The following is a 26,999-nucleotide window of genomic DNA, read 5'->3' as shown; positions in this document are numbered from 1 at the left end:
ATTCATAGACAATGGAAAACAAATATATTCTTACCACTACAAAGATAACTGGCCCGGTAAATATCTTTGCTGTGTTTTTTTTCCACCTCTTTTGTGTTTCATGCAATCTAGATATGACATAGCTACACCAATTGTATTGTTTGATATTCTCAACATCAGCTATGTAATCTAAAATTTTTGGCCTCAAATTTCCATCAGCAGGAGTGTTAATCAAGGCATACTCCATGAGAACCATAAAAGTCCATTTAAACAACTCACCACCTTCTTTGTCTCTCTCCATCTGCTCTACAACATACTTTGGCACCATTTTTTTCTCTCCACCTTTACAGAATCTAGCAATTTCAGTTTTGATGTGGGTATTTTTCTGAAATTTGCTTTTATTGATAGGTAAAGATCCAATCGGGAACCCAAGAGTTATGTGAACATCTTCATCATCTAAAAAAAGTGATTCCCCACTGTTCAACTCAATTGATGAAGTTTTACGGTTAAAGTTGTAGATCAGATAATACGCCAGTGCTCTTGGGAAACTTCTAATATTGAAGTTTAGGAGTGCGCCAAACCCAATCTCTCGAACAGCTCTTCTTTGATTCTCGTTTAGAGATTCAAGCATGTCAACGAAGAAGTCAGTATTCCTTCTTCCTGCCAAAGTTGCTGTCTTAATGACTGTACTATCTTCAACAACTTTTTTCTTGCCCTTCTTTGAAGCTGTCTTACCATCAGTTGCATCATCATTCTTTCTTTTCTTCTTATTTTTTATATGTTCTACTTCTTCTGCTAATGTTCTATGTTCATCATCATCATCATCACGAATGTTCTTTCCTAATAAACAAAAGATTTCAGTGTGTTAAACAGTTTATGTCATTATATAAAGTCAAAGTATCATTTTATCCCATGAAACTATCATTTTATCTTCTGAAACTATCATTTTCTAAATTTCAATGAGTTCAAAAAAGCAGAGAGGGCATAACTTGTCACTTAAGTAGAACAAAACACTATTCACAAAGTATCATTTTATCATTTTCAGAAACTATCATTTTATGCACCCAAAGTATCATTTTATCAAGCAAAGGCACAATTTCTACATTTAAACAGATCAACCAAACACATAGCAACACACACACACATACAAAAACACAGAGACACACACAACAACACACACAAACACAGCAGCAGTAGCATCAGGACACACACACAAACAAACATAAAGTATCATTTTATCCCATGAAACTATCATTTTATAATGTAAACTATCATTTTATCCCATGAAACTATCATTTTATAATGTAAAACCATCATTTTATAATCTGAAACTATCATTTTATCAAGGGCAATTATCATTTTATCTTCTGAAACTATCATTTTCTAAATTTCAATGAGTTCAAAAAAGCAGAGAGGGCATAACTTGTCACTTAAGTAGAACAAAACACTATTCACAAAGTATCATTTTATCATTTTCAGAAACTATCATTTTATGCACCCAAAGTATCATTTTATCAAGCAAAGGCACAATTTCTACATTTAAACAGATTAACCAAACACATAGCAACACAAACACACATACAAAAACACAGAGACACACACAACAACACACACAAACACAGCAGCAGTAGCATCAGGACACACACACAAACAAACATAAAGTATCATTTTATCCCATGAAACTATCATTTTATAATGTAAACTATCATTTTATCCCATGAAACTATCATTTTATAATGTAAAACCATCATTTTATAATCTGAAACTATCATTTTATCAAGGGCAATTATCATTTTATCTTCTGAAACTATCATTTTCTAAATTTCAATGAGTTCAAAAAAGCAGAGAGGGCATAACTTGTCACTTAAGTAGAACAAAACACTATTCACAAAGTATCATTTTATCATTTTCAGAAACTATCATTTTATCAAGCAAAAACACAATTTCTACATTTAAACAGATCATCCAAACACATAGCAACACACACACAGCAAAACACACATAAACAAAGCAAAACACACACACAAACACAGAAAAACACACACCAGCAGCATACACAGCAAAATGTAAATCTAAATATATAGATTGTTCTCAATATTGTCATGCATGAACGATATTGTATAAATATAAGAAATATCTACACTAAAAAACTACAGAATCTAAAAAAAATCGAGAAAATCTCCAGCAAAATGATAAATCGAGCAAAATCAAAAGTGAAATAAGTAATAAACTTCATCCAACCTTTCTTCGATGATGCTTGAGCGTTTTCCTTCGACATATTCCAGAATCGGATGATTTTTCCTTCGATTCAAATGCTTTGAAACGCGATTCAGAGGGTTTGATTGTGAGAGAAATTGAATGCAGGGTTTGAGTGTGAGAGAAATTGAATGGAGCGTTTTTGTCAAGTTTCCTTCTTTCCCACCAAATTTTAGAACGAAATGACAATTTTGCCCTTAATATATCCGAAAATGATAGTTTTATTTGATAAAATGATAGTTTTGTTAGATTAAATCTAGACCACATATTTTAAAAATGTGTGGTGGAGATTTAGTTATAGGGTTATCACACAAATTGGGGTTATCATTATAATGCACCCCTATATATATATATATATATATATATTCTCTTGATTATAATATAAAGTTTATTTTTATAATTAATTAAGAAAAATGAGAATAATTTAAATATTATGTGCGTATGGTAGTGAGATGTGCGGTTATTTAGGAGTGTATATTTCCAAAATTGTAGGGAGGGAATCATGGAATGCATATAACCGCATAAATTAAATCTTCCAAATCTGTCCTTTTTAACTTTTTTATTAATTTTCAGCAATTACATGTGGCAATATACAAGACGTTAGATCAGAAAATTTAATGGAATGAGATTGACTTGGATATTTGACATAAAATGAGTTATGGACTTGATCACATCCCTATATATATATATATGGGTGTATTAGGGTCCTTCACAGCTCTTTGGTGTTAAGCTTCAAACAAATCACAGCCCTTGGATCATTGAATTGGATGGTTGTGATCAATGCATTATTAGACTATAATGTTGCATTATTAGTCGGTGTACATTATTAGAATGAAAATCTACATTATTAGATTATAATGCTACATTATTAGTCGGTGTACATTATTAGAATGAACATGTGCATTATTAAATGACACGTGACATTAATCTAACCGTTAGATGACAAAATCGTGGGGCTGAGATTCAGTTGAATGTTTGAACAATATATAGAAAAAGGATATGAATACATCCCTATATATATATAGTAGTTATTTCTCTTTACCTCTCTGAGTATTGACTTGTCGGGCATCACACATGCCTAGGCAGCATCTAGGACAGAGCGGAGCGATCGTCTGCTCTGACTTTAAGAGGTGTCACTTATAGTTTATGTGTTTATATAGATGTAAATACAATTAGATTTAGGGTGTGTTCACTTTGTGCTAATTGGGCAATTCTTGGCCCAATTGGGGAAATTATAATTGTTCATTTTTCACTAATTAATTGGAGGAAGTCCTAGAATTGGGCAAATGCGCGCATTGTTCAAAGAAATAGGCAAGAATTGAAATCTATAAATATATAAAGGGGCAATTTTTTGGATTGCCAATACCAATCCCCTTATAAACCCTAACAAATGACTGGCGGCTAAGCTTAAAATTCCTAAACCTTTTTAGTAGCCTATTTCAACATGAATCAGCCCCCTCCCCTTCCGATCGACGGTGCTTCCTCGTCAGAAGAGGAGCAGGATCTGGATCTGTAGCAGGAGATCGAGTTTATTCCTCTTGATGATGAGGTGTTGCACGATGTCGTTGATGCTAGCGCAAATGAGGCCGAGGTTGGTTTCATTGGGTTCAACGGTATGGATTTGGTTTTTCACTGGCCACAACTTGTTGCTCACCTTGAGAAATAACATGTTGCTCAACCGGTTGTTCAACCGGTTGTTCAACAGTGCAAGCAGGTCGACCAAGTGTATAATGATGATGGATTTTTTTTTTAATTATTTACAATTTCTATTCATTATTTCAAAATTTCCTTGGCCAAGTGGCACACTTTTTTGTCATTTTTAGTATATATTTTATTATTTTTAGTATATAATTTCATGTTTTTTTATTTTATTATAATAATTTGTCATTTATTTTGTTTTTTTTTTATAAATTTTATTTTTATAATTGTAATATTTCACGTAATAGTATTATTATAAAAAACTAATAAAATAAATATATAATGGTGTGGTTAGGTGGTCATTGATAAACCATCAAAACATGTATGTTTGTGTTGGATGAATATTGATGATGTGGAAGATGATGTAGAGGAGATAAAAATTAATTAAGTATTAAAAAAAATGGATGGTTGGGTTGGGTTGGATTGTTGCTGATAAACATAGTCTAATGGTTTGTAATGACACCAGATTGATAATTACACGGCTAAGTGATTATGTTTTGGAGGCTCGAGTATTGGGTGGGCATAATATCGGCAATGGCGGATCCAGAAAATAAAATCTGTAGGGTCGGATATAATAAAGAACAATACTAATAAATATAATATTTAAATATTTATTTAAAAATTATTATATTAATTCGTGATGAATAACTTTATATACAACATCAATTCAAAAATTTTAGCACCAAATATTGAATAGTTTAAAAATATTAGTAAATAAAATATAAATATAATGAAATTGTAGTTGATGAAACGAAAATTATAAAAATAATTATGCTTAGTTAATCCACAAAATGATGCAACCTATTTAATTAATTGCCCACTAACATTTAGCCCAAAGAATTTCACTCATTTAACCTAATTACTAAAGCAATAAAAATATTTCATTCGTCCTTTTCATCCTTCCAACATCAGATTCTGCATTCTCTGCAACTCCTCCCCTATATCTCTCATCTATTTTATTACTATTGTTTCTCTATCCTCTTACTTTTTTTAAAAAGACCGATGGTTTTGGGTGAAATTGAAGCTGCCGTGGGGTGGGAGGCGGAGCTGCACCAAATCAAATGTCAAAGATGATGTTTTCCGGTAGCGCCCGGTGGACAGCCGGTGGGGTCGGCCGACCCCAGACGACCCCACCTGGGTTCGCCGCTGAATATCGGTCATAAAGTCTTGATTCTTCGAATGCCTTTAATACTGTCTGATTCAAGGTTCCCATTTAGATTCCAACGACGACAATATGTTGCTATATCTAGAGTCACAAATCGTGAATGTCTGAAAATTTTAGTTTGTAGAGATGATGATGATGATGATGATGATAGTAAAAGTGAATCTACTGTTAATGTTATTTACAAAGAAGTTTTTTCAAAATTTATGAACTACTGGTTTATTGTTGTTTTTCTAAATATTTTTTCTGCACAAATAAATACATGTGATATGTTGATAGGATGTAATCATGAACTAATTATTCGTTCAAATAATTTTTTTTTCATTTGTATTTAGAAATTTGTATATCTTATTCTATTTAATTAATGCATGTCCGTTTTTGTTATTTTTTTTTTATTTATGCTACTACACCTATATTTGATAATATTCAATATTATGTTTGAATATGAAATGTTCCATTATTTGATAATATTCAATATTATGTTTGAATATGAAATGTTCCATTATAGTGGGTTGAGAGAAATTGCAAATGTTTGTTTATTGTTGTTTATAATGTTTTTAATTGTTTATGATCTTATTAATATTATTTTTAATTAATTCATTTTCTTAAAAGAAATATATTTTTATATTATTTTCTTTATATTCTTTATTTTAATCTATTTAGTAGTAAATATATTTTTATTATTTGAAAATCTTTTATCCCGTGCATAGCACGAGTGATAACACTAGTTTTGGATAATAGGTAAAATTTATTTGTGCATTGGGTTCTCTATCAAGAAATAGACTTAATTTTGCACATTTGCCCCTCTTTCCACATTACCTTCTCTCTCTAACTCATTATTTGAGGTTAAATTTGTCATTCCATAATTTCATCAGGTCCAATATAGTATTTAGGTTACTATTAGGGCCATATTTGAAAACAATCTTGTACAGTAAACAATGGAGTCTTGAATCATATATGTACTAATTCTTCCTCAATTCTTGAAAGATTTCAATTCTTAAAAATGTTAGAATTAGAATTCTTCTAAACTACGTTCGAGCTCAAAATTTACTTTCAATAGGGAGTAGTAATTTTATTGTGGGTAGTCTAAACTCTGTAGTATTACAAACTTAAATGCAGCGATTATAGTATACAACCCACTTTGTGCCTCTCTATCTCTATATACAAAGAGGTTTCCTCATTATTTTATATTAATACAAAAATCTAAAAATTATACTCCTTCTATCTCATAAAAATAAAAAGTTTTCCTTTTTGAGTTGTCCCACTAAAAATGAAATGTTTATAAAAATGAAAATAACACTCTCTATTTTTTCTGCTCTCCTACTTTACCATCTCTTCATTAACTCACAAAACAACATTACATAAAATCATATACCGATAACCAAATGTTTCATATGTAATGGCCGGAGGGAGTACAAATTATACAAATATTTCATTTTAATATATTTCATTTCTACTTTCAAACGTTGTCAACTTATTATCAACGTAGAATATAAAAGGTTTTTATTGTAATTTTATACTCCATTCGGCTCACAATAAGAGTCACATTTTGTTATTTCGGTCAATCCCACAATAAGAGCCATATTTCATTTTTACCATAAACAGTAAGTAGGTCACACGTTCTACTAACTCACTCCACTCACATTCAATTATAAAACCAATATAAAAACGTGAATAGTACATTCCACCAACTTTTCCAACTCATTATTCTTTATATTTTTTAAAACTCGTGCCCACACCATATATGACTCATATTATGAGACAGGACGGGACAAAGTACCTTTTGTATATACAAATAATTGATGACATCAAATATAAATGAAAAATGTATTAAATGAAACACTAGTACTATTTTATACTCCATATCGTTTAAATAAACTGTATACTTTTATACCAATATTAAATAATGGAAAATTATTTTGTACCAATTGAGTAATTACTCAAATAAGTATTCATTTTCATAAAAGCAATGACGTGTCGTCAGCCACCGACGTTGGAAGCATAGAGATACACTGATACAGCATATAAATAATTCGTGCTTTCCATCACTCACTCCATTTCTCTAAATTTCCGCATCTACACGTTTTCTGCCGCTGTTCATGTAGCTGTTTTCAATCCCGATTCAACTTCAAAGGTCAGTTAGATCTCTACGATTTTCATATTCAAACACACCCTTCTCTTCGTTTTCAAATGTTTTTTTCAATGTCGTTACAAATTTTGTTTCAAATTCCAAATTGCGTTTATCTTTTTTCTATTTTTTTTACCACATTTTGATCTGGAATACTCATTCTCTATGAGACCTCTAAATTTTGTGAATTCTTGCGGCAGATCTTGAAATAAATCCTTGTTTTCTTGGAAATTATCGTCGATTTCCCGGTCTGGGCCGTCCAGATCTACGATAGCGGCGGTAAAGATGGGATCTTTACTCAGTTTGAAGGTGTCGATCTTGCTTGTTGTGTTAGTAATTTGTCAATTGAGCCAAGGGTTTTATCTCCCCGGTAGTTACCCTCACAAATATAAAGTCGGTGATCCCTTGACTGTGAAAGTGAATTCTTTGACTTCAATTGACACTGAAATGCCCTTTAGCTATTATAGTTTGCCATTCTGTCAACCCAAAGAGGGCATTAAGGATAGTGCAGAGAATCTCGGTGAGCTTCTCATGGGTGATAGGATTGAGAATTCACCCTATAGGTTCAAGATGTACACTAATGAGACCCAGATTTTCCTTTGCCAAACAAAGCCTTTATCGGGTGAGGAGTTTAAGCTTTTGAAAAAGAGGATTGATGAGATGTATCAGGTCAATGTCATCCTTGATAACTTGCCTGCAATTAGGTATACTAAGAAGGATGGGTACATGTTGAGGTGGACGGGTTACCCCGTGGGTGCTAAGGTTGACGAGGGGTACTATATCTTCAATCACTTGAAGTTTACTGTCCTTGTTCATAAGTTCGAAGAGAGCAATGTGGCTCGTGTGATGGGCACTGGGGATGCTGCTGAGATGATCCCGCCCGAGGGGAACCAGGGATCAGCTGTACCAGGGTACATGGTTGTTGGGTTTGAGGTGGTGCCCTGTAGTTTCCAGCATAAGCCTGAATTGGTGAAGAACTTGAAAATGTATAACAAGTACCCAGCTACAATTATCTGCGATCCAAACACGGTAGCCATGCCTATTAAGGAGAATGAGCCTCTTGCTTTTTCCTATGAGGTCTCCTTTGTGGAGAAGGACATTAAGTGGCCGTCAAGGTGGGATGCATATTTGAAGATGGAGGGTGCCAAGGTGCATTGGTTTTCAATTCTGAATTCGCTCATGGTGATCACTTTCTTGGCTGGTATTGTGCTTGTGATCTTCTTGAGGACTGTTAGGCGGGATCTTACCCAGTATGAGGAGCTCGACAAGGAAGCTCAAGCTCAGATGAATGAGGAGTTGTCGGGCTGGAAGCTCGTTGTTGCTGATGTCTTCCGTGCCCCTTCTAATCCAGCTCTCCTGTGTGTGATGGTTGGTAATGGGGTCCAGATTCTTGGAATGGCCGTGGTGACAATTTTATTCGCTGCCCTTGGATTTATGTCCCCAGCATCCCGTGGGACGCTTATTTCAGGCATGCTGTTTTTCTACATGGTTCTTGGAATTGCTGCCGGATATGTAGCTGTTCGTTTATGGAGGACTATCTTTGTTGGAGACCACAAGGGATGGATTGGTGTCTCGTGGAAGGTTTCTTGTTTCTTCCCCGGTATTTCATTCCTGATTTTCACTTTCTTGAATTTCTTATTGTGGGGTAGTCACAGCACAGGAGCAATTCCTTTCTCTTTATTTGTCATCCTCATTTTGCTATGGTTCTGTATCTCTGTTCCCCTCACCCTCGTTGGCGGCTACTTTGGTGCAAAGGCGCCTCATATTGAATACCCAGTTCGAACAAACCAAATCCCCCGAGAAATCCCACAACAGAAGTATCCATCGTGGCTGTTGGTTCTTGGGGCTGGTACCCTTCCTTTTGGCACACTTTTCATTGAGCTCTTCTTTATCATGTCGAGCCTCTGGATGGGTCGTGTGTACTATGTTTTCGGATTCCTCTTTGCCGTGCTCATGCTTTTAGTCGTGGTATGTGCTGAGGTGTCGCTCGTTCTTACTTACATGCACCTTTGTGTGGAGGACTGGAAATGGTGGTGGAAGTCTTTCTTTGCATCTGGGTCCGTTGCTATATACATCTTCCTTTACTCGATCAACTATCTGATATTCGACCTCAAGAGTTTGAGCGGACCTGTCTCTGCAACACTCTACCTGGGCTATTCGCTTTTCATGGTGCTTGCGATCATGCTTGCAACGGGCACAGTCGGGTTCCTCTCCTCGTTCTGGTTCGTGCACTACCTGTTTTCGTCTGTGAAGCTGGACTGAGATGTTGCTGACCGGGAAGCAACTTTTGAAGTTTATTTCATAGTTTCTTGTTTTGATGTCATTTTTCAATAGAGAATGTTTATCCAAAAAAATAACACCATGAAGTTTGGTATTCATTGTTATTACTATTAGAAACTCATACTCCTATTTGCAGGATGATTTTTTTTTCTATTTATACGTATAATTTTAATTTTATCTTTTTTGAAGGTGGATTGGGTCATTCTGGGCTTTAAGGATGGGCTAGAAACCTGGTCTATGATTTAATTAATCAACCCATTTCTATTTGTTATGTTTCACAAAGTGACTAAACAATAAGAATTAAAGTGATGTTAACTCTCTGCAATCTTCCTAAATTTAACATATCCACTATTATATTGGTGACTAAACAATAAGAATTAAACTGATGTTAATTCTCTACAATCTTCCTAAATTTAACATATCCACTATTATATTGTCAACTACTTGGTACTATAATTGGTTTTTGGGGTTGCTTGAAACGAAAAGAAAAGAAGAGAAAATATTTGGACAGATGTTTTATACTAAGAATTAATGTGTGATATGAGAAACTGATGATGGGTAGATTACCAACAAAGGAAGAAGAAAAATAAGTAAGTATATGTAGTATTTGGTAAAATATAATGGAATTAGATTTACGTTACTGAATCATCTGGGTGGGCGCATGATTGAGCAGGTTTGAATTGTCTTTCCATTTTAGCAAATTCTTCCTTACTCATACTTAAAAACATGATTAAAATTTCTAGCATAAAAAAAAATACTCCCTCCACCCCCTAAAATTTTGATACATTTGAAATAACATGAGTTTTAATACAAAATTGGTACAGTAAGAGAAATAGAAAGAAAAATGTGTTAGTGAAAAATGAGTTCCACCTCATTAGAAAGAAATAAATTTTCTAAAAATGAAAGTTTTTATTTTTAAGGACGAACTAAAGAAAAGAAAATTTATTTTTGGGAGACGGAGGGAGTATCTTATATCTTGATATGCATGGGCTATGGAATTATATCTGAATATTTTGATGAGATACTTGTACCATATATGATAAAAAATCACTCGAATCAAATCCATTCAATGACTAAGAATCATAACCCCACCTGCACCATGCGTATTATTGTATTATGTACTCCATATGTTTCCATTCCCCAAACTATCCAAATAAATATCAACCATGAACAATAAAGGATCCAAATAAATATCAACCATGAACAATAAAGGTATCTAAAACTTATATATTCATTCATGAAGTCTTTTTCAGGTAAAAGGCATTGGGTTTACCCATAAACTAATAAACACTAGCATACAAATTATGTTCCCTAAGATCTAGGTTTTCTCTTGCTTACAAAATATGTCAAGAAATTCAGCCTACAAGTTTCGTGGCGCACTATGATCTCCTCTCTCTATATCTCTCTCTCTCACACACACACACGAACGTGCATAGATATTCTTGCTTTTAGTTTAAGTAGTGTTAAGACGAAATTCCTTTTTATATCTCACTAGCCGAATTATCTTCATGGCAAACATAAGAGCATCCGCAGCGGTGGAGCAAATCCGTCCGTCCGTCCGTGCCACTGAGCACGAGCTCGTCCGTCCGCCGCTGCGAGTTGTCCGTCTGTGCCAGCGGTACGACGCTGCTCTTAGCTAAGAGCACGTCCGTGCCGCTGAACAGCCCTACGTGGCGTGGTGTCTTTTTATTGGCCGACGGCATAGACATAGCCGTTGGCAAATTCGAATTTATTTTTTTTAAAAAAAAATATTCATAAATAATTCAAAATAATACAAAAAAATAAAAAAAAATATTTTTGGATTCCCAAAAAATAGAGCCGTTTATGGACTTTTTTTTGGATTTTTTGATTTTTTTTTTTATCCCAAAATCATCTATAAATACACACATTCATCATCCACTTTTCACATCAAATTATCTCTCATTCATACTTTTTCATACTAAATCATCTACATCTTCCTCTCTCAAACTCTCTCTAAAAAATTCAAAAATGGATTTCACCAATCTCATTGCGGAAGCGGAGCGCGAAGAACAAGAATATTATGAACAATATCGTGCCGCCTATGAAGCCTATGTCGCCGCCAATACCCCCGCCCCTCCTCCTCCTCAACCAACTAGAGCAAAACATCGCTACATCCCTCGTGATTGAGAGGGAGCCCATGAAAGGCTCGTTGCCGACTATTTTTCCGACCAGCCGCGGTATCCAGAAGATTACTTTCGGCGCCGTTTTCGCATGTCAAAACGGTTGTTTATGCGTATTGTCAACACATTGTCCACCCGCGTTGAATACTTTCAAGAAGGTGCAGACGCAATCGGTCGACAAAGTCTCATGGCGTTGCAAAAGTGTACTTGTGTCATCCGACAACTTGCTACTGGGCAAACGGCTGACCTCTTCGACGAGTATTTGCATGTCGGTGAGTCAACTGGAATCCTATGCCTCAAGAATTTTTGCGGCGGCGTTCGTTCTGCTTTCGGCGAGGAATTCCTTCGGGCACCCACCACCGACGATTGTCAACGGTTGCTTCGTCTTCACGAAACAGTCCACGGTTTTCCCGGTATGCTAGGCAGCATTGACTGCATGCATTGGAAGTGGAAGAATTGCCCGACTGCTTGGAGGGGGCAACACTTAAGCGGCCACAAAGGTGGCGGCCCAACACTTATCCTTGAAGCGGTCGCCGACTACCGCCTATGGATTTGACATGCATATTTCGGTGTTGCCGGATCCAACAACGACTTGAACGTGTTATATTCTTCACCACTCTTCGATGATGTTTTGAATGGTGTAGCACCGGCGATCGACTTTACCATCAACGGAAATGCATACCACATGGGTTACTATCTCGCCGATGGTATCTACCCAAGGTGGTCGACTTTCGTGAAGTCGTTCAGCAATCCACAAAAGCAAAGACGGATTCTTTTTGCACAGCGTCAAGAGACCGATTCAACATTGTGAAGTCCCCTTCTCGGCTTTGGTACGTTAAGAATATCGCCGACATCATATACACGTGTATTATCTTGCACAACATGATTATTGCCGACGAAGGACCGATGGCGGCTAACTTTTACTACGAGGATGAAGCTGGAAGCTCAACCGCGAGGTCTCTCCCACGCCGAGGTGTGCATACGACGGTGAACGAGAGTATCGAAAGAAGACACATAATGCGCGATACAAGAGCCCACATTGAGCTACAAAAAGATCTAATTAATCACATTTTGGCGAAATTCGGCAACGAGTAGTGCGTCTTTTTAATTTTATTGATTTTAATTGTGTAATTTTTAATTTTTAGGATTTTAATTGTGTAATTTTTTATTTTTAGGATTTTAATTATGTAATTTTTAATTATTTTGTAATTTGTAATAGTATTTCGGGTATTTTTAATGCATTTTAATATTGTGGAAATGTTTTTATTTAAATTGAATAATAGAATGGTGGGACTCTTGAGCTTGTCCTTAGCTAAGAGAACGGATGTATGTGTTGTGCTCTTAGCTAAGGATAAGAAGTAAAAGTGAGTCCGGGCCTACTTCTGTGGTCTTAGCTAAAAGCACGGATGAGGATGCTCTAAGAAGTAAAAGACATATTCTCGAAGTAAAGGATATATTTTATGAAATGATTTTATCCATGTATATCTAATGTTAAATTATGTTTATCGCACCTAATTTTATGTTGCCCATATTGAAATTATAATCGTGCACGATAAGATATCGAAAGATGAATTAATGCCAAAATAAGTTTGGTTTGACTATTGATGACAATTCATCTCCTAGAAATATTATACATGTGTACTATTCATGACTCATGAGCACCCTTCTTCATTTCCATATTATCATTATTTTATATATTTACTTCAATTTCAGTATCCTATAATTATTACTAAATTCATTAGATCTGCAAGTAACATAAAAATCGAAGCTTAACTATTTTTTTATCATTTAAAATTAAATAATAATAGAATAAATCAGTGTTTTTTATATTTATTAACGACGTTAACAATATATTCTAAAGTATTAAAATCAAAATAAATGTATAAAAAAAAAAAAAAAAGTAATGCTAACACAATCCAATATAAATGCTCACATAAAGCATATTGCCAAACTTTAAAAAAAAATTGCATTCATCAGGAAATTAATCAATCAAAGTATAATATGTACACTTATTTAAGTATTACGAAATCGGTGGTTGCCTCAAAGAGCGGAGAGTGATCTGACTCATTACTTGAGTAATTAATTTAAGTTGGGCCGATTTCAAACATGATTTGTAGTTTTGAGGCGGAAGAAGATGATAATTAATTAGGCTGAATTTAACTAAAGACTAAAGAGTGCGAGTATTTTTCGGTTGATTTTTTATCGAATGATTTTGCTTCGTTGACCCAGTCTACTTAATCCATTCATTTTAAAGATACTTTATAATTTGCGGGTTTTGGCGATTAATCCTATCAATTTAATACTCAACCCGGTACGGTATTCGGTGTTTTATTACTCAAAACATAGGACTAACTTCAGGTATAATCGCCAAAATACCAGTATATAATTTTCTTAACATTAATTTAGTTTACCTTTGTGTTGTTAATACCCATAGATTCTCGTACGAAGTACGGACCAAACAATATACACAGCTGCGGATCTCCTACTCCAGCTTTTCTAATTCATTCCTACTTCACATTCACAATCTAATAAAATAATCCCACCGTCACTTAACTATCACTTCCATGTTTTACTCTTATTTTATTAAATTGTGAGAGGTGGAGCATATGAATTGATTAGGAAATGTGGAGTAGGAGATCCATTCCGATTATACACTATCCAATCACAATCTTCAATAATTACTACTACCTCCGTCCCCCAAAATTTATCCCACTTTGACTTGACACGGATTTTAGGCAATGTAATGGAAAGTGAGTTGAAAATATTAGTAGATTGTGGGTCCTATTTTTATATATTAGTTTTATAATAAAATGTGAGTAGGAATGAGTTAGAGCATCCTCATCCGTGCTCTTAGCTAAGAGCATGGAAGTGGGTCCGGACCCACTTTTACTCCTTGTCCTTAGCTAAGAGCACGGATTGTGCTCTTAGCTAAGGACAAGCTCAAGGGTCCACCATTCTATTATTAAATTTGTATACTCCAATTATTAAAAAACATTTCTACATTATAAAAATACATTAAAAATTAAAAATTACATAATTAAAATCCTAAAAAAAAAAATTACATAATTAAAATCTTAAAAAATAAAAATTACATAATTAAAATACTAAAAAATAAAAATACATAATTAAAAGAGATGAGAGAATGTAGATGATGATAGAATAGATGGTTCCAACCGCGATTGTCGGAGGGGTGATCCGACCTCGGAGTCGAACCAATCGTGGTTCGAACCGTGATTGCCGGAGGGGTGATCGCCGGAGCCGGACATTGTGTAGTGTGGTGGGAATTTAGATGAGAGGTATGAGGAAAAGAGATGAGAGAATGTAGATGATGATAGAATAGATGAGAATGTGATTTTTTTTGTGTTGAAGTGGGGGTATTTATAGATGAAAATGTGAATTTTGGGGGAAAAAATTGGAAAATAAATTTTAAGTGGGAAGAAAACGGATATATTTTTTTTGGGAAGTGGGAAAATATTTTTTTTTTTAAATCATTTTTTTAAATTATTTTCGCATTTTAAAAAAAAATTAAAAAATTAAAAAAGCCAACGGCTATGCCGTTGGCGATTTAGGCGTCGCCACGTGTGCTGCTCAGCGGCACGGACGTGCTCTTAGCTAAGAGCAGCGCCGTGCCGCTGGCACGGACGGACGGCACCGTGCTCAGCGGCACGGACGGACGAGCACCGTCCTCTTGACCGCTGTGGATGCTCTTAGTGGAATATGAAGTCCACTGCCAAAAATGGTAGTAAAAGTAAAATGAGACAAATTTTGGGGTCAGACGGAAATGAAAAAATTGGATAAATTTTTAGGGACGGACGGAAATGAAAAAATGAGACAAATTTTCAGGGACGGGGTTAGTATAAGACTCATCTTTTGAAGTGTAAATATATTTTTGGATTTATGGCTCGATGTATAATAAATTATACTACTAACATAAGGGTTATCCAAATTTAAAATCTATATACTTGAATTTTAAAATATTAGTAGAATTACCGTATCACCTTCTAGTTAACAACTACAGTTAATGTTCTCTTTTTTGAATTTTTTTTCAGTATATACCCTAAAACAACCTTATGTTGCACAAAGTATATGGTTACAATATTAAATAATTAAGGATATAAACCTTGGAAGATTGTGTTACTATAAAACATGGAAAGTCATGCAAATATAACATAGTACTAATATTTATGTTTTTAAAATTATTTCAGTAATAACGCCATTTAATTTCCTAATTTTGTATCTAAATTCACAAATTGATTGAATATAATTTGATTTTGTTTCTGTATAATGTATAAATGTTAATTAATTGAAATATAGCTTATATACTTGTTTTTAAAATTAGCTCCAAAATAAAATAAATATCGAATTAATTTGGAACAATATCATTCGAATTTTAGGCGATATAATACTTAAATAGTAATATGTATGACTATAAACAATTAATTATAGAATAAATCAAATTTATATTATCATTATTGAACCATAATCTTCAATTATAATAATTAGAATGAAAAGATACGTCCTTAGTGGAATCAAATGCATAATAAGAAAAAAATGGATATATGAAGATATTTTTCCATTAGCAAAGACTTGTGATGATATTTCGTTTTTCAGGAATCGCAAATTTATTTTTCAGGACTAAATTTGAAAGTATATAACTTGACTAAAACCAGAATTGAGATCGAGAAGTTTTTTTAATAATCAATCCCAATTTATATAGATGAATAGAGACACTTTTTTGTAGTATGAATATGCGAAATCCAATTATAATATGCTGATACGTGAATAGAAGAGATTATTCAAACAAGTACTAATACTCACCGCGTCGTTATCCAATGTGAAAATTAAACGATTTCATTTTTATTCTATTTGCAAAATAGAAACAAAATTGAACCTCAACTATGATACTCACACATCATGATCAATCGACACTTGCGCTTTAGAAAATGAACGTTAGCACAACGCGACTCCTTTTTCTTCTTCTTTTAATTGTAGTAGTAATATAATCCACGCAACTAGTAACTTTTTTGCGGTGGTAGGCAATTAATTAAATAAATAAGATATTAAACCAATAATTAGTAATACGTAGAGTATTACTCAAAATATATTTTTGAAGAATAAAAATGAAGGAGTAGTAAATTTTGATTAGAATCAAATTATGTTGGATAGACCGTGCACTTGGATGCATAAAGTGTGTCATGTAAAGTTCATAGTTAACTCTAGTTATACATAGTTTTTAGAGTGAATTACACTAATAGTCTCTGATCTTGTTGAAAAATGCATCAATGGTCTCTGAAAAAAATTTATATCCTTTTTGGTCCTTAGAAATCACATTTTTAGTACTTATCGGTCTTTAATACCCCTCTGCATTTGAAAAATCTCCTAAATGCCATGGAGGACATTTTTTGGTATTTGAAAATTACAATTTTAATACCTCTTCAATCATGCAATTCTTTTTGACATACATAAAAATACATTTTGGGATACTAAATATTTACATTTCTAATACTAGTCCATTTTATATTTGTACAAGAGAAAACATTTTCTTTTGAAATAATTCACTTAATTTTTTTGAATAATTACTTGTATAACGTATAGATTAAGCTTTATAATAAAAAAAAATTACTATAGTTTACTTTAATATTTTTAGTAAAAAATGTTACTTGCAATAGTTCGCTTTAATTTACGTTAGATATAATTCACATAAATTTTAATTACTATACTTAAATATATTTTTCACTATACTATGTTTTAATTAATGTAATTAAAATATTATATTTTTCACTTAAGTTTAGTAACATTTAAATATTTAATTAACATTCTTTATATAAAAATTTACTATATAGTTCACTATAATATTTTTTCTTCTCAAATTTAATAAATTTAAGTAAAATTTTTAAGTAAAAATAAATTCCACAGAGAACTTTCTATAGTTCACTTTAATATTTTATTTAAAAATGTTACTATTATATTTAGTTTTGAGATGTATAATAAACAATATATTTTTAAAAATAAATAAAGCATAATTAAAATATTTTGCTTTCTTATTTAAAAATTTGAAATTATAAAGAATTAAATATTATTTAAATAAAAGTATAATTGAGTTTTTAAAAGAAAATGGTGATGGAAGAAATAATTAAAAAAATTAAGGGGAGAATAGAAAGATCCAAAATGCCCCCACTATAAATATTTACACTAGTGGTGCCTAGAGTTATTCTAGTTTTAACGTACCAAAAATGATATAAAATTTTTATAGGGACCATTGGTGCATTTTTCAACAAAATCAGGAACTATTAGTGTAGTTCACTCTAGTTTTTATTGCTAAGTAAACATAAGAAAATTGATGCCTTGTAGATATTGCTGCAAGAAAATTGATGCCTCAGTCTATGTATTGCGAATTGAATTGTATTTCATGTTTTTAATCATGATTATTAATTGTAATTATGAATTTTCAAATACTAAGAAATAATTAAAGAGAATTAATAAAATTAATGAAAGAATTAATGTATTCTAGTTAAGTCGTATTTATTTTTAAATTATCCCAATTTGTTGAATCGTTTCTATTTTCCAACAAAAAAATTAATTTTTTGTCACTTCTACTTTATTCTTTATCCACGTGATATTTAAACACTCTTTCTTGAATCATCGTTGAAGTAAATAAAACATGATTTATTTACCATAAAACGCGTGACCACATTTAAATTCGTAGTCTATTTTTGAGCTAAAGTAATTGAAATATTTAGTTGGGCCCAGTAGAGTATTCTCTCCACATGTCAAGTACAAAATACTCTCTCACTTTACACGTTACTTTTCAAAATCGCTCTGCACAATCCAACAAATACTCACAAAAATCAATTCAATTCCATTCCCCAAACCCAAAATATCTGCATCAATTTGTAAGCCATGGCCACTGGAGCTGCCGGCGACGGCTTATTCCGGAGCCTGCTCGAAGGCTGCATTACCGCCGCGGACACCGGGATCCAGCGCCGCCCCTACCACCGCAACTGTGGCTGCGCTCTCCACAACTCCGCCGGCCACTGCCCCCACCGCTCCAGATACGATAAGATCTCCTACCCGATCCGCCGCTCCTGGAGCGAAGGATCGCTCTCGCTGATCGGCCAGTCCTCGCTGTCTCCTTCCTCCTCCCCCGCATCGGCATCGGAGTCGGCGGAGATTCCGAGGACAGCGTCGCAGTTGGCGCTGTGCAGAGCGGCAGAGGATGATGAGGTGAGTGATTCGCCCAAAGCGTGAGCTTCAAATTTCTCGAATTTTGGGAATAATCTGTTGCCCGTGCGAATTTTAAAAAAAAAGAAAAAATAATTACGGAGCGAAATAAGGTGGTTGTGATTATTTTTCTCTGCTTTTTTTCCCCCTGTCTAGATGATTTAGATATGCAAATTGGTGTATGGAATTCCTTGTACAATCTAAGGCTCCGTTCATAAATTTGTTTCTGCTGCTTGCTCAATTAGTCGTGTTTAATTCCAATTTAATATTTTCTTCTTCAATTTAAGTCGTAGTATACATTTGTTTCTGTTGCTTGGGTTTTTGAGTTTGTGGAGTAAGTGAGTTTTATAGAAATAGATAGCTTCGTGGCAAATTAAAAAATCTAGTTGAATAAAAATGAGTTAAAATGGGAAAACAATAGGGACGTGCTCTATATTGAAGGAGCAAATCTATCTCTCTGTGCGTGAAGAATCTTTTGAGACGGTTGAATAGCACACCTATGCTATGATAGTACAAATATACAAACGTGAATACTCCCTCTGACTCTCATAATTTGTCACCATTTGATCCGGCATGAATTTTAGAAAATGTACTAGTAGACAGTGAGTTGAAAAAGTTAGTGACACGTGAGTCCTACTTATATATATTAGTTTTAAAATAAAATGTGAGCGTGAATGAGTTGGTGAAATATAAAGTCCCCTGCTAAAAATGTAAAAAGTGAAATGTGACAAATTTTTAGGGACGAACAAAAGTAAATATAAGTGACAAATTTTCCGGAACGCCGGAATTATAAATTACTCCATAATTAGCTCACCACAAATATACAACTGGGACATAAATGAATTAACGCGAACATTAATTTAACATTTATAAGAAACCCAGTCGTTCTCTGACGCCTAACAAAAGTAGACTATTCGCCACATGTATATTTGGCTTAAGAGTCTAGAAATAATTTTATTCTTTTGGAATTTGGAAGCCAAAAATAGCGAGATGGGAAGCGGCCTCCACCAATTCAACCTGCGATATTTTGCTCAAACATTAGCATTATTGATAATCCTAGGGCTTCCGACTCTTATCACTCCAATGATCTGAACCGCAGATATTTCAACAAATTATACTTACTCCAAGTTTTAATATTACTTGAGCAATAAACTATAAACTCTCCCTATATAGTATTCCCTCCGTTTCATAGTAGTATTCCCTCTTAATAAAAGAACTTTCTCTTACTTTATTTTATCTTCATCTCTCTATTTTTTTTCATTTCCTACTTTATTCTTCTCTTTACTTAATCTACTTAACACAATTTTTCTTAATCTTTGTGCCGAAAAGAAATGCACCCACTACTATGGAACTTATTTAGGAAATCTAAGGAATTCTAATAGACTCTTTCAATTAAATTAAAGTTTATTATAAATACTACTACTATTGATTAGTTTTACTGTTGTAATCAATATTGGTTTATCGTCGAAATGCAGATTAGCGAATTCTAGACTCTTTTTAATTTAATTTATTTCTTGTGATAAGATATTTGATGTTCATTATTAATCAAGCTTACTTCTAGCTCGACTTTTGTGTATGTTCCCAAAGTGCTATAGAACTCTGAAGCCTTTATTTATTGTACTAGAATACATTCTAAGTTTTCATAATATCTTGTCAAAAACATTTCTTTGGGACCATATCTTCTATAGTGCATCGAGGCACGATTGCATAAAGTAAAAAACTAGCTCTTCTTATATCATAAAGGCCTCATACTTAGTTAACTTACATAGAAGTACTTTTTTGTTCGTGATTCAATTTAGTGCTAAATCACGCCAAGTGTTATCAATAGATTTAATACTAAAGTCCTTCACGTTAGATTGTCCATGTCATGAATACTACTACTAATTACTTATTTCTATAAGGATCTGAACACAAAAAAGTCTAAATGGATCGACATGTAACAGGAATGCTCAAACACAAACATGTGTGTGAGCGACGACATACTCAACGTCGTGCTCTACGCGTGGGCACGCGGTTAAGTACTCTGGTCATTCTCTTATAAATCTAAAAGTGGAAAGCCCCCAAGAACACCAGAAGCAGGTTGCGTGTGGTTAAGACTTTGTATAGTGAGACAATAATTGCCGAGGTCCATTATAGTTGAATAAAATTTTTATACGTCTCCAAATCGATGAATAAAACTAAATAACAACACGTAATGTGGTATAGATTGTTCATGCATCAATTCACGAACTTGACAGAAACTATTGAAAACCATAAGTATGATATATATTTAGAATGATGTTTTCATTTGAGAATTTTTGGTGATGGTTATGTTTAAAATTGAAATAAAAAATTAATTCGAATTTAAATTGAATTCAAATTTTACAAAGTCCAAACTATTATCAATGGACCGCAGGAATTGTGATAATTATGTGTACTTGTCTTTTGTTATGATTTAGGGTCCATTATTAGCCAACTGTTATCCATTAAAAATATTTCTGAGTAAAAACGAACTCTAAATATTGTACAAACTAAAAACTATAATCTTAAATGTTAGAAAATATCAATAAATAATAAAATAATAGCAACAAAAAATGTAAACACAATGTCAAGGATTGATGTTGTGTTGATATCAAAATCGTAAAATTTTACACTGTGTTGATATTGTGTTGACGTTGTGTTGATACTGTATTAAAAAGTTTGAAGTTTATACAATATATGAGTTTGCAATTTATCACTATCATTTTTTAGTAATACTGTAAATGCACATATCATAATATCACCTTCAACAATTTAAAATTATAGCCTCCATATGTAATATTGTGGGATATTCCAAAGTTCATTCTTTAATAATTAACTTGTGGCGTACTTTTGGTAGGGAATATTTCAAGGCTATACTAAGTATTCGTCCCATTATTATTAACAGTAGAAGTAATTAACTAAATATTAGCAACCGTTAACGTTTCATTAACTTTTTTTTTAGAAAGACTCAAAACCATAAATAACTATTAGAGGTTTCATGCATAAAAGGAGATTCAATAAGTCAACAAAAACAACAAACCTACAAAACCACAAAAAAAGAGCATCAAAAGCAACCAAGTAACATATCTGTCACTTTTTAATCTCCATTCCAATATCCGATATCCCGAATTTTCATTAACCTTAGTGTAAATCGAATCGTAACAATTTCGTAGGATGGAGAATTTTTAGATTACTAAATGGTAAACGAGGAAAACACATAGTAAATTATAATGTTGCAATATCATGCTTCTTTTCCTTCACCTTGATCATATCTTGATTTGTATTCAAGGTTGTTGTGCTAACACTTCCCCTCAATTCAATCGTGGATGAAGGACAAATGGTCATCTTGTTCCTTAGACGCGAGAAGAATTGATACCCTAAGGCTTTAGTAAGCACATCTGCAATTTGGTCTGAAGTTGGAACATATCTGAGTTCCAATCTCTTTTCTTTTACCTTATCTCTCACGAAATGGATGTCCAGCTCGATATGCTTTGTTCTAGCATGTAGAACAGGGTTACTTGCCAATGCAATTGTACTCATATTATCTATCCAGACAATAGGAGTCTCCAAAAGTTTCACTTGAAGTTCATCAAGTAAAGACTTTATCCAGCTGATCTCACAAACTGCATGAGCAAGGCTTCTATACTCTGCTTCTGTACTTGATCTCGACACCACTGCCTGCTTCTTTGAACACCAAGATACAAGATTATTTCCGAAATATACACAATACCCTGTTACTGACCTTCTATCATCCATGTCTGCTGCCCAGTCCGAATCAGAGAAAGCCACCAATTTGAATTCTGTCTTTTGCACATGAAGGCCATAGTCCATTGTTCCAGCTAGATATCGAAGTATCCTTTTTACAGCTTTCCAATGAGAATCAAGAGGAGAAGCCATGAATTGACTTACTTTGTTTACGCTGAAACTGATTTCGGGTCTGGTGATCGTAGCATATTGCAATGCTCCAACTGTGCTTCTATACAATTTTCCATCTAAGAAAGGATCTCCTTCATTCTTGGACAGTTTGAGGTTGGTCAGCATTGGTGTAGGGAATGGTTTTGAATCAAGCATTTGCACTTTTTCCAATAGCTCTCTGATATAGGATCCTTGGCTCAAGTGAAGACCTTGAGCTGTATAGACCACCTCAACACCCAAGAAATGTTTGACTTCCCCTAGATCTTTCAAAGAAAATTGTTGACTGAGCTGAGAAATTACTTGTTTAATAGCAGATGAAGAGGAGCCTGTGATGAGCATATCATCAACATAGATTAGAAGATAGGTAACCTCTTTTCCACAAACTCTGAAAAACAAGGATGTGTCAGCTTTAGATTGGGAAAAACCAAGAACCAAAAGAGCAGCTTGTACAGTTGAAAACCAAGATCTTGATGCCTGCTTCAAGCCATACAGAGCTTTATTTAATTTGCATACAAGGGTGGGATCTCCTTGCTCAAATCCTAATGGCTGCCTCATATAGATATCCTCTTTCAAATCACCATGTAAGAAGGCATTGTTAACATCAAGATGAGTAATATTCCAACCATATGAAGCAGCGATGGAAAGTATTAATCTGATGGTTGTGGGTTTAACTACTGGACTGAATGTCTCGGTAAAGTCAAAACCGGGCTCTTGAGAAAAACCTTGTGCTACCAACCTAGCTTTATGCCTTGCAATACTCCCATCTGCATGTTTTTTAATCCTGAAAATCCATGTATTTCCTATCAGATTCTTGCCAGGTGGAAGTTTAGTCAAGATCCAGGTTTTGTTTCTAAGAAGTGCAAGAAATTCTTCAAGCATAGCAGCCTTCCAAATAGGGATTAGAAGAGCAACAAGGGCTGATTTTGGAATACAATCCAGACTGATATGGAATGTTTTTGGTTTAAAAATTCCTGCTTTGCTCCTAGTAGTCATCTGATGACAAGGTTTGACAACATCAGAAACTGGATCTAAAGAAGTTGAAGGTGGATCAATGGGTAATGGAGCAGTAGATGATGAGGAAGATGGGAGGGGAGATTCAGATTGAGCACTAGGAGATCTTACAGCTGCAGATGTGAGAGAAGTATCAGGCCTGTGCAAATTTGGTGGGGATGAGGAAGAAACCGGGAGTTGTGAGGTGTGTGGTGGTATTGAAGAAAGAACCGGTGCAACTATTTGTATAGGACTGAGATCAGATGAGGGAGAAGAAGGAATTGGATTTAAGGCAGGTGTATTATGAGGAAAAATGGACTCATCAAATACAACATCTCTGGTAACAATGAGTTTACCGGTTGGAAGAAGAGTTTTGTATCCTTTGTGTGACGAACTGTATCCAAGAAAAGTTGAGGGTGCAGACCTAAAGTCAAGTTTATGCTTGTTATATGGCCTGATGAAAGGATAACAGAGGCAACCAAAAGGCTTGAGTTCAAGATAATTTGGTTTTGTTTTGAAGAGTGATTCAAAAGGAGAGATAGAGTGCAACACTGGAGTTGGAAGTCTATTTATGATGAAGACTGCAGTAACAAAAGCATCATCCCAAAATGATTTTGCAAGACCTGATTGAGCTAGTAAAGCTAAGCCCATTTCAACAACGTGTCTATGCTTTCTTTCAGCAAGACCGTTCTGTTGTGGAGTATAGGGACATGATACTCTATGTATAATTCCATATTCCTGTAGAAACTTTGATAAACCTTGGAACTCTCCTCCCCAATCACTCTGCAAGATCTTCAATTTAGTGTCAAACTGATTCTCAGCCATAACTTTAAATTGTTTAAAGACTTGTTCAACTTCTCCTTTGGACTTCAACAAATATAACCAAGTATATCTACTAGCATGATCAATAAAAGTCACATAATATTTGAATCCATTTCTTGAAATAATGGGAGAAGGTCCCCACACATCACTGTGAATAAGCTCAAGAGGTTTAGAGTGTTGAGTAATGGAATCCATATATGGTAATCTATGACTTTTTGAAACTGAGCAAGGAAGACAAGTAGTAGAGTTTTTCATTGGATGAAAGGAGATATTACAATGATTAAGAGCCTTCTTAACAACATCAATAGCACAGTGACCAAACCGTTTGTGCCAAAGATCTAAGCTAGAGATGGCTGAACTAGAAACAGCAAAGGCTGAATGAAATACAGAATCAGAACATGATGAGCTAGAAGCAGGAACACTACTTTGGCTCTTATTTTGAAAAACAGGAAGATTTCTTGGACTCTTGATACTTGGAGATGTTTTCTGGAGATAAAAGTGATATAGACCACCATCAAGTGTGCCCTTGAGAATGATTTCCTTGGATACCTGATCTCTCACCAAACAAAAAGAAGAGTGAAATTCAAAGAAGACATTGTTGTCTTTGGCAAACTGAGATACACTCAACAAATTTTTGGAAATTTGAGGCACATGAAGAAGATTATGTAAGAATAAAGTCCTAGAGGCTGGATTAGAAGCAGACCTAAGGGTAGAATTACCAATATGAGCAATATGAATTCCATTACCATCACCTAAATGTAAGAGCTTACCTCCACTGTATTCTGTAGCTGCATTCAGATTTGAGTAGTCATTGGAGATATGGTTTGTTGCTCCAGAATCAGGATACCAAGATGATGTTGAAGATGCATCAGCTCCAAACTCAGAGGGAGGATGATGAGAAGAGGTGTTCTGAAACACATGTTGTCCTCGGGTGTGTGCAACATGAGCAGCAGGGGTGTTGGAAAAATGAGACTGATTTGGTTGTGTTCTTTGCTGAGAAGGAGCATTATCATATCTATACCAACACTTATCAGCTGCATGACCTGGTTTTTGGCACAGTTGGCAGGTGAGCTTGTTGCTTCCAGATCTGCCACCTCCTCGGCCACCTCGTCCACCCCTTCCCCTGAAGCTAGAAGATCTCCCTCCATCGTTTCTGTTGCTGAAGTTTCTTCCACCATCATCTCTGAAATTAGAATCTCTCCTTTGGTTGATGGACTGAGCAAGATTTGCTGATGGGAGAGAACCATCAGAATTTGTGGTATTCGAGCTTGTGCCTTCTAACATGCTCTCAAAGCTCAAAAGGATTGAAGTAGCTTCCTGAAGTGAACAAGCCTCAGCTCTTGAGGTGATAGCCACTATCACTGGGTGATAATCAGTTCCCAACCCAGATAGGATATGCATGATATGATCATCTTGCAAAACTCTGCAACCTGCTGCACCAAGAAGATCACAACAAGTTTTAACTTTGTTGAGATATGCTCTCATGGACAAACCTTCCTTTTTAACGGTTTGAAGCTGCAGTTTATACTGCATGATTTTTGCTTTAGACTGACTTGAAAAATTTGCTTCCAAAGCTTCCCAGATGTCCTTGCTTGAGCTTAGACCTACTACTATCACCATTGTGCTTTCTGAAAGAGATGATAGAAGCCAATGGGATAGCCTCTGATCTTGCATATTCCAGTTGATAAATGCTGGATTTAAGATAGCTTGAGTGGATCTGGCAGGAGTTATCATTCTGGGAGGTGGAGTCTGCTCTCCAGTTAGATAACCTTCAAGTCCATACCCTCGCACAGCGGATAAGACATGTTGTTTCCAAATGAGGTAGTTATCCTCAGACAACTTTATGGACATGGGATGATTTTGGGGAAAAACTTGCAGAGATGCAACATTAGAGCTGTTGTATAGTTGCTCTCCAGATCCAAATTCGTCGCTTTCAGCCATAAGGATATAAAAAAGAGTGAAAGAGAAAGGGAAAGAAGAGGGTGAGAGCCTAGGATCAAATCCTAGGCTCTGATACCATGATAGAAGTAGCCAATAAACTCATTAAGCTACAAAATTTAATGTAACAGGAGAATATGAGAGCTCTGAATATAGTGCTTGACTGATGATGTTTCAGATTACTTGAAATGAGTTTTATTTACATCTCTATATATACTATGATTTGGAAGAGACTAGAAGCTCATCCTAAACCCTAGCTAAGCTACCAAACAAACCAGCTAAATGCCAAACTAGAGTAACTGAAAACTTAATGCAATGCAGTACAAAATGGCAGGAGCTCTTTATCTTCAAGCTAGGATCCTTTAGTCAACACTTCTTTCCACGTAGGATACATTGGATGAGAATTCATTGATGACATTGCACACTCTGCCACTTCTTTGTTAGCATGAGCAATATCATGCTTCTTTTC

At 34.5% G+C, this 26,999-nt stretch overlaps 2 protein-coding genes across 2 annotated transcripts; both read left to right on the top strand.

The window, feature by feature from the left end:
- Nucleotides 1–7,100: 7,100 nt before the first annotated feature.
- Nucleotides 7,101–9,656, top strand: LOC125195640 (transmembrane 9 superfamily member 11-like). Its single transcript, XM_048093771.1, has 2 exons — nucleotides 7,101–7,229; nucleotides 7,424–9,656. Exon 2 carries the CDS (start codon nucleotides 7,509–7,511, stop codon nucleotides 9,483–9,485), a length of 1,977 nt encoding a protein of 658 aa, XP_047949728.1. The 5' UTR covers nucleotides 7,101–7,229; nucleotides 7,424–7,508; the 3' UTR covers nucleotides 9,486–9,656.
- Nucleotides 9,657–18,544: 8,888 nt separating this feature from the next.
- Nucleotides 18,545–18,892, top strand: LOC125195075. The gene has a single exon (XM_048093276.1). It carries the CDS (start codon nucleotides 18,545–18,547, stop codon nucleotides 18,890–18,892), a length of 348 nt encoding a protein of 115 aa, XP_047949233.1.
- Nucleotides 18,893–26,999: the final 8,107 nt, after the last annotated feature.

Source organism: Salvia hispanica, chromosome 6 (assembly GCF_023119035.1).
Source record: "Salvia hispanica cultivar TCC Black 2014 chromosome 6, UniMelb_Shisp_WGS_1.0, whole genome shotgun sequence".
NCBI lineage: Eukaryota > Viridiplantae > Streptophyta > Magnoliopsida > Lamiales > Lamiaceae > Salvia > Salvia hispanica.
Note: the sequence above shows the minus strand (reverse complement) of the source record. Positions and strands in the feature narration are given on the sequence as shown.